The sequence below is a fragment of the Idiotropiscis lumnitzeri genome, chromosome 7 (genome assembly GCF_059441095.1).
Source record: "Idiotropiscis lumnitzeri isolate Australia: NSW breed Sydney's pygmy pipehorse chromosome 7, RoL_Ilum_1.0, whole genome shotgun sequence".
Classification (NCBI taxonomy): Eukaryota; Metazoa; Chordata; class Actinopteri; order Syngnathiformes; family Syngnathidae; genus Idiotropiscis; species Idiotropiscis lumnitzeri.
The window spans coordinates 7,849,601-7,865,123 of record NC_142397.1 but is presented as its reverse complement, the minus strand read 5'-3'; the positions used below and the strand labels follow the sequence as shown (position 1 = coordinate 7,865,123).

General features: G+C 40.7%; 1 protein-coding gene across 2 annotated transcripts in view; it reads left to right on the top strand.

The window, feature by feature from the left end:
- Positions 1-14,617, top strand: part of drd2a (dopamine receptor D2a) — a 40,408-nt gene extending 25,791 nt beyond the window's left edge. For both annotated transcript variants that reach the window (XM_088300778.1, XM_088300779.1), the window contains 7 exons: positions 1,031-1,341; positions 4,981-5,090; positions 8,468-8,604; positions 10,020-10,228; positions 12,120-12,203; positions 12,862-13,243; positions 14,045-14,617. In XM_088300778.1, the coding sequence (XP_088156904.1) occupies positions 1,063-1,341; positions 4,981-5,090; positions 8,468-8,604; positions 10,020-10,228; positions 12,120-12,203; positions 12,862-13,243; positions 14,045-14,241 (1,398 nt within the window). In that variant the 5' untranslated portion in view covers positions 1,031-1,062 and the 3' untranslated portion in view covers positions 14,242-14,617. The remainder of the gene's footprint in view (positions 1-1,030; positions 1,342-4,980; positions 5,091-8,467; positions 8,605-10,019; positions 10,229-12,119; positions 12,204-12,861; positions 13,244-14,044) is intronic.
- The last annotated feature ends 906 nt before the right edge of the window (positions 14,618-15,523 follow it).

Here is a 15,523-nt window from a genome sequence, read left to right as displayed (position 1 = left end):
TGTGTATATATAACATGGTTAACCTATTTGAAACAATTTATAAAGTCACCCCACCCTCACACTTCTATGCCTCAGGCACGACACTATCGACAAATAGCATCTGCAGTCATTATTTGTAGGTAGGAAGCAACATGAAGGCCAACTGAGTCTAAAGGTGTGCAGGATTGTGTCGTCTCTTCCCTGTCTAAACATCTCCTGCGCTCTCGCTGCCTGTTTTCAGATATTTTTACTCAAGGGGAAACTGTCTTTGTGTCCCGCACTGAAGTGACTCGAAGATGGGACAAGTGGGGATTTATTATGGGTGTTTAAACGACAGCAGTTGACACCTCAGACGGAGGTTTGCTCCCTGGGTGTGAAGTTAGCTTCAGGCAACAACAACAAAAATCATTTAGTGAATCATCTCAAGCACTCTTCAAGAAATTCCAACCAGTTTTTGTTTTTTTTTTTTTTAAGTCTCAACCACAACAAACTGTCTTATTATAGCTGCCTCCCATGTACTGTGTAACAATTCCGATTTTATTTAACCAGCATTCGGCAGCCGAGAATGTTGCATAGAAAAGGATCAGTTTGGAAAATAGCATATAAAAATATCTTAATGTGAACATTCCGAAAAACATTGAAGGGTTGTATGTCGCCATTCGCAGCTCTATAATGAATTTGAGAACTTCATTATATTTCATGTGCGATTAGTCCATTTAAAAACCACATTTGGCCAATTGCTGCCTACTGGAAAGGACCTCGCTCCGTTAACAACCAACGACGGCTCAGCTCGTCAATGTTATTTGACATCAATTGTTCATAATGAAGCCAAATGACTTTTTTCATTATACCTTGTTACCATGACAACCCAATGTAGCCCACACTTCTGCAGGATTGTTGGTAACATGTGAGAAATAATCGAGCATTGAATGATTGTTTCGTGAGGGATTTATTTTTTAATAATCTCAAATGATTACGTCAAATGTTTTTTTTTTAATTTTTTTCCTCCTAAAGCCATCGTCTAACCTCTATGTTGTTCCCATGTTTGCAGGGCCTGTTGCTGGCCTGCATCACTCACAGCTAATGGATGTCTTTACCCACTATGCCTACAACGACAGTTTCTTTGACAATGGAACATGGGGCTTCAACGAGACGGATCCAGAGCAGAAGCACGCGTACAACTACTACGCCATGCTGCTCACGCTGCTCATTTTTGTCATCGTCTTCGGCAACGTGCTGGTGTGCATGGCCGTGTCAAGGGAGAAAGCCCTGCAGACCACCACCAACTACCTGATCGTCAGCCTGGCGGTCGCTGACCTTCTCGTGGCCACGCTGGTCATGCCCTGGGTCGTCTACTTGGAGGTATTCAGATGATTTGCAGCATTGGAGCCTTATCTTACAAAGCTCGCTCAGTGGCCAAGCTTTGAATATTCAACACTTAAACGGACGGAAATGCCATTTAATATATAAAAGTCACGGGACCAACCAAAGCTTTGAAAAAAGCATGACTTATATAGTCTGGAAATTACGATTAACGTATTTTAAGATGACTGGCTGATGGTACATCTGCTCCGATTTTTGTTTTTTTCACATATTAAGAGTGTTCTATTTATGGTGTTATACAATACAATACAACTTTATTTATATAGCGCACTTCACATTAACATATTTTAATGCCATTCAGCCGTCTAAGGACAACTCCATGCTCCACGATTTACTGAATGAAGCATGCCCTCTGGCGGAGCGAGTTTATTTTTTTTTTCATTATTACATACATACAAAAAGAAATTATATATATATATATATATATATATATATATATATATATATATATATATATATATATATATATATATATATATATATAAGTTAACATTTTTTTCCTTTTTTTTTTAAATTTTATTATTTCATAAAACGCTGATAAAAATCATAATATTTGCCCTAAGGGGGAGGATGGGAAATGTGGGAAAAAAAATCCTAGAAAAAGAATTCAAAAAGCACCCGAAAATTTCAGGTGGTTGGGGGGGGGGCAGTGTCCCTGTGTCAACCCAACGATTCAAAACAATTTCCTGTTTAATGAATAAAGTTCAACACAAAATCACTCGTGAGAGGAAAAAGCCTCTTTGTTCCTGTTACGAAGAAACACACTCAATTAAAGGAAAAAAAACATTTGTCAAAACTAGTGACGGGTCCGGCAACACCGACGTGCCGGTGCAAGTGCCGAGCTCATAAGAGTTCAGTCTTGCGTCCGTGCGCATCGTGCCTTAAGAAAACATCTGTGTCGCTCATCACGACCTGTCACTCATGCGCTCAAATTTATAAGCGAATCTGTCAGCAGGTCACGTCTCCGTCAAAACAATCACACTTCTCTTCAAGTCATTGTGATCGGGCGCCCGGAAGATTAAGAAAGACTTCCACCGTGTGGGGCCATTTTGATCTCATCGAGGCAAATCAGATTATTATTATTCATTATTATCCTGCTCCTCTCAGTTTGATGTTGATCTATCAAATTTGAATCCATTTCATAGTAACTCGTGGTGAGGCACAGTGCGACGCGTGAAAAAGAATCTGAACAGGTGTTGGGACATTTTACAGCTTCCTCGTGGCCGCTTTATTCATAATGATTGTTAGGCAATCGTGAATTTTATTATTTTGCCAAATGGAAAGATTTGCATAAAAAAATGCCTGAATTGTGGGGAGACAATTACATAATAAAACAGCAATGGAACACAAAACAACTCGACCAGATTTCTTGGACTTGACAGAATGCGACACTTCCATCCTGCACAGCGCGCGCCAAGCATTTACCTACAAAGATGAACATTAACAGAAGAGGACATGCAATGTGCCCTCATTCAGCAGGTTCAAAGGTCAAGCGGAACATATCGGCAGGCGCTGGCCAAATCGGCATTTTACAGAAAAATATCAGCAGACGAGTTATAATATAGCGACTGCGTGCCAACGTCAAAATGTCACGCCGGTCTCGGTTCACGTGACGATGAATAATTCAAATTTTGGTATCCATCATCATTTCATAATGTGAAATAGTAGCCACAGTTTGCTTTCAGCCGCTGTGACTCATCAGCGATGGCTGTTCTGCGCAAACAAGAGAGCAGAGACTGGGGTTGAACATAAAATCTATAATATAAAAAAAATAATAATAAAAAGCAAGCAGGATGTGGCCTTCCAATCATAAAGATCAGTCTTTGATATATTTTTCTCTGGGCGTGGCGGAGGAGTGCCACCTAGAGGACTCAAAAATACAACAACCGTTTCATGAAGCAGATTTGAAGCTTCATTTTCCCATCATTACTACAGTGTGATCGAACATCAATGTTTTTGCAAAAAAGAAATCTCTGGGGTATGAATTGCTCAAGTGAGGCTTGCTCCTTGTCGACCGGAATTCCAATTTTCTCAAAGTATGCTGATTACGTTCTTGGTCAAAGCTGTGGCATGAGGTCTGTTTTGGCTCAACACAAGTACTGCATGACCAGATGGGTACAGTACGGAACGAGGCTTGAAATCTGATGTTGTTCCTTATAATACTAAAGCCTTATTCGTCACTTTACGAGTAAGACACACACACACACACGCGCGCGCACACGCATGTCTTCATTTTCCTTTCACTTTGATTTCAACTGGCACCCGAAACGACTCCCTCCGCCACCATTGTTGGCTCCCCAGCCTCTTTGACTGCATTTTCAATTTCTCATCGCAACACCTTTGCATATTAAGCCGAAATGCTGACACAATTTGAATCACCAAAGTCCTGTGAAAGCATATTTGCCGGCTGGAGATTTAACGCGCGGGAACCGAAACAGCTGCGGCCCCGCCGACAAACGCACTTTTGTTTGGTGTCACTGTCAAAAAGAGACAAAGCGAGCAGTTTCCCGTGGCTGCAAAGTGTTGTCCCGCCTGCACCGATGTGATCCGACTTAGTTTGTCTTCTAAATTAAAGCGAGTGAGTCCACAGAGTTTGAGATGAAGAGCTGATAGCAGGGCAGGAGGGGGTTGGGGGGGGAGAGGGGTCTGACGAGACACACACATCAGATTCTAAAGGTTGAAAAATGCACAGGAGGGAAAAGGGGAGAGGTTGGGGCTTCTCGGCAACGGCATTCTTTAGAACGTCCAATGTGAGCAAAAATGTTTGACGCAGAATTTTATTTTGCCGTCAAGGCCCCGGGGACAAAGATTCATCGACTCCCTGACACACGCATCTGTCAGCCTTTTCAGAGCTGTGCGAGGAAGCAGGTGGGCTTCTGTTAGGCGAGATGGGGTGGCCTGTCAGGGCAGCGCTGATAATATTACTACTTTATTATACATTACTTCTAAATACACGGTCTGTGATTTGAAATCCCCGGGCGGGCGTCAAGCACAGGTCAAAGCACTCATGAGAGCGGCATTGCTTTTTGCTGTGGAAGAATTTTTATCAGAACTTGACATGCCTTCATTGTGAATATGAAACGGTTTGCTGATCAAATATAAACGTCAGTGGCAATCCTAAAATGTTGGGAATTCTCCGTCATATTTGGTCTTGCGCATATTTTCCTGTTGATTGAAACAAATCTCATTTGGCACTATGCCAACATTGGCATACACTTCTGCCGACATGCAGGCTCAGCTTGAATCCCCCGACGAGTGCTTGTGAAAAATTCTATACCAGTCCCTTAAAATACTGTTTGGATAAATGAAAGCAATCCGAAGAAGAAAAAAAAAAAAGTTGGAGATTGCTGATCTCGCTGGATCACAGTCAAGGTAGAATTCAAAGTAAATATGGTGAAGCGGCATTTAACGGTTATGCTGCACGCTAATGGAATTTAGTAGCAACAGGAGTGACGTCAGACACAAGCATTCAATCGGAATTGCTCACTTGGGGTCTGTTGTGTTGATCCAAAACGAGTGTGTTATTTTGGCAAACAATTTCTGCTGAGCGCCCTTGCTTTATTTTGTGGATGGCGAGCGGCACTAAGCCGCCGCTTGTTGATGTCTTTCCTCTTGCAGGTCGTCGGGGAGTGGCGCTTTAGCAAGATCCACTGTGACATCTTTGTCACCCTCGACGTGATGATGTGTACAGCCAGCATCCTCAATCTGTGCGCCATCAGCATTGATCGGTGAGTCGGCCAACGCTCGCGTTGCTCTTTCCTTCCTGGCAGCTTTGCATGGATTTTTTTTTTTTTTTTTTCAAAGGAAATCATTACCTTCTGAATAACAGGAGAGCTGTTGGCAACCTTTCTCAGTTCATGCCCGTCACTGTCACATGTGTTAAGTAATTGCAACAAGTCAGTCATTTAAAAGATTGTAAACGTGAGGCTTTTTTGCAAATGAAAATATGAAGACTAAAAATATGAAGACTAAAATGAGCGACGAACACGACGCAAAAGATGACGCGGACTACTACTACTCCCGACCTTCTGCGCATGCGTAAGAAGTAGTACCATGTCATCGGGGGTGATTGGCAATGTGCGGCCTTTGACGATTATGTCGAAAAAATTTTTTTCGTCTTTCGTGAATGGGAGTGATTACCTCGTCCTCGCGCTCTTCCGTCCATTATTTCCACAAAGGGAGCAAAGTTGATTTATGTCATGAGGAATAGCTTCAATTTTCGTCACTTCCTATTCTTCGCCGTTCCAGTGCACTGATTCGCTAGTTTACAGCCAATCACAGCCCGACCCGATTGTACATGTTGAATCGGCCGAACACGCCCCCCGGACGCCTCAACAGCGGCTCCGACTATACGACGTCTTTGCGATGTTGGCGTGAAGAAAGATGATTGATTGAGTGATTTGACAAAATGACGTCTATAATCTTCTGTAAATATTTCATCTGCTGTTTGTATTGAGACTGAATTAAGATTATGAAGTGAGACGAAAAATACATTTATATTTGCTCTATAATTCAAGTCTGAACAAAACAAAATGTGTGTTGATCTGCAGTGGTATCATATAAGACAAAGGACATGATTCGTTAGTCCTCAAACTTAATTCAATACTTCACTAAAGTACAGACGTTTATTAACATCAATATTCCGATGCGCAACCAGCAGGAACCAATTAATAAGACAAGATACGAATTACTGAAATGGGTCTCGTTAGAGGTTTCCACACAGCTTGGGAATGGTGTGCTCTCTTCCGCATCCTTTCGAGTTTATGACTGTGCCTGGAATTATGTTTTTACTTGTTAACTATCCACAAGGGGAAGCAAAGCAGAGAGTTAATTAGATGTTGTTGAAATTTCGATGCGGACCGCAACCTTTGCTGTGGTAAGGTGAACAACTATTTATTTTTTTATTTATTTATATTTGGGGTTTAGGAAGGCGGGTGAATTACTGTGAGAGATGCGGCTTTAAATAGGATGTATACGCTGAGAGATAGATAGAAATTGTCACATTTAATTTGAGGTGTTGTTCTGTTTGGCTGCACAGAACGAAACAACATTGATAGGATTGAATCAGGATACATGATCGTGTCTCATTTTTTCATGAAAAATCACATCATCCCGTATAATCGCCTGATACATCATCATTTGAATGCGAAATGAATGTGCGTATATATGCCAAAGGTAAACGGCCGCACAATTTGCATTTCGATGTTATTTATAAGACGTCATATACTCGAGGTTGCGCACTTGCTGATCCTCAAGGGGAAGATGACTGTGACGGTTTTCAGAACTCCCTTCCTCTTGCATCTTAGCGTCCTCCTAGAGGAGAGTTATTTTCCAAAATTCTTGGATGAAACGTGTATTTCACTTGAACAGCTGAAGGCAGCGTCCTCTTTTCAACATGAAAGGATGGATTGTTTCTTCTCTGCCGTGCGCATACATCACCGTGTTCTTGTTTATCAAAGTGGAGCAAATTGGAAAAGGCTCACATTACAAGCTCGACATTTGTTCCACGCGCTCGCACCGCAGCTGCATGCGCGAACAAATGGAAATATTTTGGAACCACATGATACAAAGGGGAATAGCGGCTAATTATTTTTTCTAGAATGTTGTTTTTTTTAAGTACCCTCCCCATGACAAATAATAGTATAATTATTGACAATCTGTGCCAGAGAAAAGCTGTTGTCATCATAAAACCTTAATTAATAGCATTGGCAACGGTTTGAAGAAAAAAAAAAAAAGATCTGAACTCATTTAATAAGATACAGCAGATTGGCAGATACTAAACCATTCTTGAAAAGAAAAAAAAGAAGAGTTTTACACTGTTTAACGTCACTCAGTTTAAATTTTACTGTCAAAACATGAAACAAAGTGAGTTAAGCTCCAGATATTTAATATTTAAATTTTCCTCAAAGGACAAATGCTCTCGGGACTAATGTGTACTCAACTCAACTCAATTTTATTTGTAGAGTACTTTAAAAGCAATAACGGCCGCATACAACGTTCTCTTTACATCAAATAAAAATCTGAAATAAAATCAAAGACCAAAGCAAGTAAATAACAACAGTCAACAGTCAACATAATAAAAAGTAAAATGTAGTTAATTTCGCCATAAAATATGTTGATGACTTCAGTGCCCAATTATCTTAACGGATCTATTTTGCCATCACGGCAAAATAAGTATTTCATTTCAGGAGACCTTGAAACAAAATGATACAAAGTACTCGGGCAAAGCAATCAATGTAGAATCCACGACAGGAAGTCGTGCATTTCCTGGTGATTACGGCCACTCCGCTAACAAGGTCAACTAATGTGTCAAGGTTAGTGGATAAGAGATTCCTGCTTCACTCTGAGTGTGAAACTCAAGTCTTCCCTCCAGGGGGTCCAATCAAGCCCCTTTTTGCACACAAGCGAGTTTAGCCATTCAAAAAATATTTAGTTAAATTGCTTTTGTCGTCATTCGGAATCTGACTTTTGACTCAGTGCAGCGCCACTAAGTCATTAACAACTCCAGTCAAAGATCAGAGCTCAGGAGTGATTGCTAGTGACCACAAACCAACATAATTCTCGCAATTAGTAGACTCGTCAAAACACATCAATTATTTGATCTGGCTTGTCGCCTCGACATTCTTGACAGGGACACGAGGCAATCAAGATTTCAATCAGTCAATACATCAGTCAAACCTGCTGGCTAAATCATCCTGGAGGAGCTGCACTACCCGAAAAAGTTGTGTAAGCTTAAGCCATCAAGTCAGTGGAGTTCAGTGCTTCTCAATTATTTTCTTTTACGCCCCCCAGCAAGAAAAAAACAATTCGCAACCCCCCCCTCCACCACTCACTCACTCTCCGCCACAACTATGAATAATAGCGTTTTCGTTGCAAAACAAACCTGCAGAGTTAATACTCTCAGCGCACAATGGGAGAGGAGAGCGCCACTGCCAACTACTGGAGTGGATGTGCAATTACACTTTGCTGTAGTACGGCGGGAAAAAAACATTGGTTGTCAGAAATTGTAGTTGTTTTTAGTTTTGTCCGCCAGCATCAAAGTAAATTGTTTCCGTATCATCTTGTCCACGTCAGTTGAAATAAATTTGCTTTCCCCCTTTTACAGTTACACAGCCGTTGCCATGCCGATGCTGTACAACACCCGTTATAGTTCCAGAAGGAGGGTGACAATCATGATCTCAGTGGTTTGGGTGCTCTCTTTCGCCATATCTTGTCCTCTTCTGTTTGGGCTCAATAACACAGGTAAGAGAAAGCATACGATGTTCTTATGAACTTTGGATCTGAACGGGAGGAGAAAATGTAGAAACTGCATTGGAGAGGTTCTCATCCCTGACGTTACGCAATCGGTCAATATATAGATTTAACAGAGGATCATGTCCGCTTTGGGTTTGCGTATTCTCGTGGTTTTAATAGTTAACAAAAGCTAACAAAGTAACAGTGGAAAAAACCTTTTCTCGAATGAAATAGAAAAAAAGCGGAAAAAATTACTTAAAAAAAAAAACTAAATGAAATGTTAAAAACAGTAATTATAGTGAAACCTGTTTTCATCTTTGTCAAATAATTTCCTATTGGTGGATTGTTTTCAATTTTGTTGTACAAAAGAAAGAAGGGTTAGGATTCTAGTTCACGTTATTACACAATGATTTTTTAAACATTTTTCTTTTAAATATTTAAATATTAAATATCTAAGACAAAATCTCAACTCAACAGATTTGAAAACAAATCTTAAAAAGAACTCTAAAATCTACAGGGAGCCAGTGAAGGGACGTCAGAGTCGGAGTTATGTCCTCCATCTTACGCGTACCAGTCAAGAGGTGATCAGCAGCATTTTGGACCAACTGGAGATGCTTGATGGAGGATTGGCTTACCCCAAAATAAGTAATCCAGCCAAGATGCGACAAAGGCAAAATAAGCATCTGAAGTTGTTTTGAAAGAGCAAAGGGATGAATATATATACAAATCCGTTTTTATGGCTTCATTTAGCTTTTGTGGATTTGAATCAAGTGTTTAATGTAGTCCGTAAATTACGGTAAGTGGGTGTGAATAGGAAATTAGCCACCTAATGAGTTTTAAATTATGTTTATGAGTTATGAAACCTCGGCCGTTAGCCTCATCATGCGCGGACGTTGAGGAGGGACGGACGATGACAGACGGTTGCCCCGAGAATGGACCGGCAAAATAGGGGAAAGTGAGCAAAGTTGGGTTCGGCTCCAACTCACACATGACCGTATGAGGACACGCAGTGTAAAAAACTGTCTGGGTGGATTGTTTTAAAAAAAATATCAGCAAGCGCTTGCACTCACGGGGGTGTTTGGCACGCCGATGACTCACTCGTTTGAATCCCCAAGTCGGTGGGAAGAAAAAGGATTGTCATGTTCCAAGCAGTGGGAAAGGAGCCTAATAAACGGAATTGTGTAAATAACCCCCAAGGTGAGGCCAGGTGACATTTTCTGATGAATTTTCAAGAGATTGAACTTAACACACAATCCCTCAAATATTGCGGCGAATGCAATTTCAAGGTACACCGTGTTCCGCACCAATGAAGCCGTTTGTGGGGGTGTGAAAGTCCCCTCTCGTCAGAGAAAGGGGCTAAACACAAATCCCCCGTTTGTTTTTGTCTTTATGCAGCTTTGACTCTTCTCCTTTTGTCCTCACAGCGACTCGGGACGCTTCGCTGTGTGTGATCGCCAACCCCGCCTTTGTGGTGTACTCCTCCATCGTGTCCTTCTATGTCCCCTTCATCATCACGCTGCTGGTTTACGTGCAAATCTACGTGGTGCTGAGGAAGCGCAGGAAGCGCGTGAACACCAAACCCAAGCAGCGCCTGTGTCAGGCCGCCGTCCCCGATGTGGCCACGTCACTTAAGGTGAGCTTTAGTCTGTGTCGTTACCGGAGAACTTCGAACGTTTGACGGCCATCTTTTCCATGACGCTGGTCAAAATAACATTTCATATTGAGCTACATTCTGTTTGGATTTTTGTCTTCAGGTATTTACGATTGCTTGCGCAATTTGTTTTATGTCACATGACCCTGGTTCACCAATCCAACGGAACTACTTGTCGTTTGACTCCTTTTGGCAGATTAAACAGATTCTGTTATTCTAGAGCAGGGGTGGGCAAACTTTTTGATTGGCGGGCCACAATGGCTTCTAAAATTTGACAGAGGGGCCGGACCAGGAACAGATGAATGGAGTTATTTGGTCACCTCACCTCATTGGAGAAAAAAAAAAAAATTTTAAAAGTGAACTAAAGCATTACAACAAAATATCGGTCTTTGACACCCCACAGTATTTAGAAAATAAAACATTATCAAGGTTTATTCATTTAATTTTTTTCAAGTTTGGCGGGCCGGATTAAAACGTTTAACGGGTCGCATGTGGCCCCCGGGCCGCAGTTTGCCCACACCTAAGAGTCCACTTATGTGTGGTGTCATTTTGGGCTACTCTTGGGAGACGCATAATGCAAAACACTCGAAGCAACCCGTTGCTCCTCAATTTGTGTCTGTCAACAGCTTCATTCAGGTTGCATCTTAATTGGCAATTTTTGCACTTCAATCATAGAGATGATCGCTCGTTCGGACCAGGTGATGCTCTCACAAATACTCAACGATATGCTAGTGCATTTCATGTTTATGATGCCCGCCACGGCCGTTTTCTGTACAGAAAAAGAAACGATCTTAACAAAGCCCAAAAATAATCACTCAGCATTAATTTTCAGAGACACCTTTGCGGACATTGATCGGAAAGCTAAATGCTCAATTTGGCCTCATTATTGTTACGTGTGCTTCCGCTTAAGCAGTCAGCTGTTCTCAAGTGGCACAAAAAAAATAAATAAATAAATAAAAATCTGTCACAACAAATGGAAATAAGTTTTTTTCAAAAAAACAAAAATAAAACAACACTGACTGTAGATAATTAATAAATAAATGAAACCAGAATAAGCACACCAAAAAAATTCTAAAAGGAAGAGACGGAAGACACGCGAGTTAAACCTTTGTTACCAACTAGTGAGACGCTCATGTGATACAATGACGGTTCCAACTGCAACCTGCGGGGCCACTTCAAGGGACCGCTATGTATAACACACAACGCTCTCTTGTACCAAGCTTGTTTTGCAACACAAAACACTTTTTTTTTTTTAAATCACAACTTTCCAGAACAAGCAAACCTCTCTCCTGATTTTTGGACCCAACTATACTTCATGCTTTGAATGGACGAGGATTGATTTTTTTTTTTTTCGCTTGGCTCCAGCACATTTATTTGGTTGCCAAAATATGACCCATTTTATGAATAATGTTTGGCTCGTAAAGAATTTGGGTATGTGTGTCTGTATAATGACACAAAAAAGGGGTTTTGGATGTTTCTTTCCAGTGTGTTACAAAATAAACCAACGACCTGTGAAATCATTCCATGGTAGCATATCGACAAACGAGCGGATGATGATTATGATGAGGAAATGATCATCGCGGAGCAGACTAATCACACTTCAATACATCGACTGGCTGGCTGGCTGCACTTGTTTATCTGTCGTGAAATAATAACCTCGCTGTCTACTTTATGATGCTGTCAAGTTAATGGCCCGACTTTCAGCGGCAGATCACATTCTCGCCGAGCTGTCTCACCGTGCCAACGCTCATGTATTCTGCTTTGACCTTCCCGGCTGCCGTATCGGCGCGATGACGGCCCCCTTTTTGTCACTCGTGAGCTGACATTGTACCCACTGCTTGCTTGACACTTCTTTCATTCTTTGAAATTGCAGGAGTGCACTCACCCAGAAGATGTGAGGCTGTGCACGGTGATTGTCAAGTCAAACGGGAGTTTCCCTGCCAACAAGAAGAAGGTGGTACGTTGTCATTTTTGCCCTTTTCTTCTTCTTCTTCTTCTTGAGTGTGATGGACAGCGAATGTGATGGACGCACGGGGAGATTTAGCACAATGTCACATTGAAATGTGACATCCCATCCACTTTGTTAACTAAGGAGAAGCATAATAATTGGTCTTATTTATATTAATGGAGGACCGTATGCATGGCAAGGTTTTAAGCGGTTTATACATATATATCGAGAGAGAGAGAGAGAGAGAAACAGAGAAACAGGACACTTCAAAATCAATAAAGAAACAACAAAGTTAAAAACACTAACACAAGAGCAGAGTCTCATGTTGTCTTGAAAGCCAACAATTAAAAATTAATTTTAAAACATGCTTTAATAATGGACAGTGAGGATGCTTGTCTAAAGTCCACCAGGACTCCTAACCCTAGTTGTAAACCCAAAGTTAGGGTTCTATAGTTTGGAACCAGCAATCAAAAAAGCGTTATCCCCTCTAAGAGCTCTGTCTGGTTTCCGCAGGGATCTGTTCTAGGATCACTCCTTTTCTCTCTCAATTCGGTGTCCTACCTTGAGATGAGATCTCCTTCCATTGCTATGCTAATGACAGGAAGATTCATGTTCCACTTAAGACGATTGATTGCCAGACGATTTCTATATTTTTGCCACTTCCCAGATATTTATTAACGATGTCACCAGCAAGGGCGAGGATCTGGAACTGGATGAGCTCAACAGCGGAAGCAGCAGCCATAAGCAGAAGCCGCAACGCACACTGGGAGACACTCCGGCCACCAGCCACCAGCGACTGATGCCCGCCAAGGCTAACGCTAGCCCCACTTCCTCGCCCCCGACGCCCCCGGAGGAAAGCCAGAGAGCGGAGAAGAACGGAGGCCCCAGCAAGGAGGCCCTGGGCGAGCCCACGCAAACGGTGGCCAAAGTCTTCCAGACGCAGACGTTGCCGAACGGCAAGACGCAGACATCTTTGAAGAGCCTGAGCAAGAGGAAGATCTCCCAGCAGAAGGAGAAGAAAGCCACACAGATGTTAGCCATTGTCCTCGGTAAGTTTTCTTTATCATGACTAAATTATTAGAATGCGGGAAAAGGAGAGTGCCAATGAAAAAAATGACAAGAAGTGAACGCTATAAGCAAATGGGAGAAAATATAAACCTCCACCATCTTTTAGTCTTGGAATAATTTTTTTCAAGCATTTTTTTCTTATTTTGAGTTTGTCATTGCATCCAAGAAATACCTGGTTTGTATATGTGTGTGTGTGTGTTTGTTTAATTGCAATATGGGGACATTTCACCTGAATACACACGGCACTGCGAGGACATTAGAAACATGTATGCGTGTGTGTGTGTGTATGTAGACCACATCACAGTTTTGTTTGGCTCTCATTTACATTTGAACTCTTCATTTTAAAATCATTCCGATGTGTGTGATGCAACTTTATTGTTAGATATGACTACTTTATTGTACAACTTTGACTTTGGTTCATGTGTGAAGTTTCAAAGTTACAGACGGCACACAATGAACGAATTCTTGCAGCGGTGCAAGGAGAAGAACAGTCATGCCATTTGATGGCCTAGCAGTGTTTTTCATTCAAATATTTAAAGTAATGATGACTTTACTTCTTGAATCCTGCATCGGTAAGTGAGAAACACTCCTGTATTCTGCGTTTTATAATTTTACCCTCAGCTTTGTCTGAAGGGCTGTTTAACCGTGTGTAAAAATAAAAAAGAATAAATAAAAACACGACGGAAGCAAATAGTTGGACATGTGCACGACACTTGCAGGCCAATATCCTTCCCATTCATTAAGCTGTCGTTCAAAATGTCCATTTTCTCTTCTCTCCTCAGGCGTGTTCATCATATGCTGGCTGCCATTTTTCATTACACACATCTTAAACACCCACTGCACAAAATGCAAGGTTCCCGCCGAGATGTACAATGCGTTCACATGGCTGGGCTACGTCAACAGCGCCGTGAATCCCATCATCTACACCACTTTTAACATCGAGTTCCGAAAGGCATTCATAAAGATTTTACACTGCTGAAACGCAGCGAGGATTTCTTGACTGAAAGATGAACTCAAAGTGTCGCCGGGCAAATACCTCATCTGGGGAAGGAGAATGCACCGCAGGGGAGAACTGAGATTTAATTTTCAAAGTCAGGGAGCTAAGCGACTGAAAAAGAGACTTCATTTTTTTTTTTTTTGAAAGGTTCTTCGTTTGACTCATTGAAGGAGTGCTTTTTTTTCTCTCCGAAACTGAATGTAAAACAAGAAATGTCTGTAACAATGGATTGTTTGGAAAAGACAAATGTACCTTGTTCTCGAAAAAAAGCATTGTGCTTGTCACCGTGTACTGTATACACTGTACACAAAAAACGGCTATTTATTGTGCGTATATCTTGTTTCTAATATATATATATATATATATTTAATTTATATTTATAATATATATATATATAAAATGTATATAAATATATTATAAAATATTTATATATATATATATAAATAAATATAAATATAAATTAAATATATATATATATAATAAATATAAATTAAATATATATATATATATATATATAATATAAATCAAATATAATTTATATATATATATATATTAAAATCAGTGTTCATTTCAGTGTTCATTCAGATACGTGCGCTCTATATTATACTTGGAATGTGTGTTGATGGCGAAAGACTTTTGCTGTATAATGTGGCTATGCCAATACCCACAAGATTGCAATTTTATAAATTGGATTGTCATATTTCATTATTATCATTGTTATAATTTGCTGTAAATATGTTTTCCTAACACATTTGCTGTGTTTATATTATCTACCTGTGACGGAAATGTGATGCATGCTACACTGTTTCTCTACTTGGCTTCCCCATGAAATGTATATGTTCAACTCCAAAAATGACAAAAAGATGTCCAATAAATGATGAGACCCTGCCAAGAGACATTTGATTAACAGTATTTCCAGAGGGGCGTATTTGACTAAATTCCACTGGTCTGTTTGTTTTAACTCCTAAAACACCAAAAGGTTTTCTTTTAAAGTGTGAAATGGCGTCCCTTAACCAGAATCCAGCTCCGCCATTGTGGCCAACGCTCAATAAAATCCAATCGAAGTAGCGTAGCATTTTGTACTTTGTATTTGTCTCATACAAAGAAATTAAGAGTTCATTTGGTGCATTTGGTCGACAGAGCAGGATAGAAAAATTATTAAAAAAAAAAAAAAGAGAAAACGACATAAGAGTGGGAACATTTCAGACTGAAAAGAGCATCTATGTCGTGTAATCATTGTCGGACAGACCTTGCTCCAAGGCGC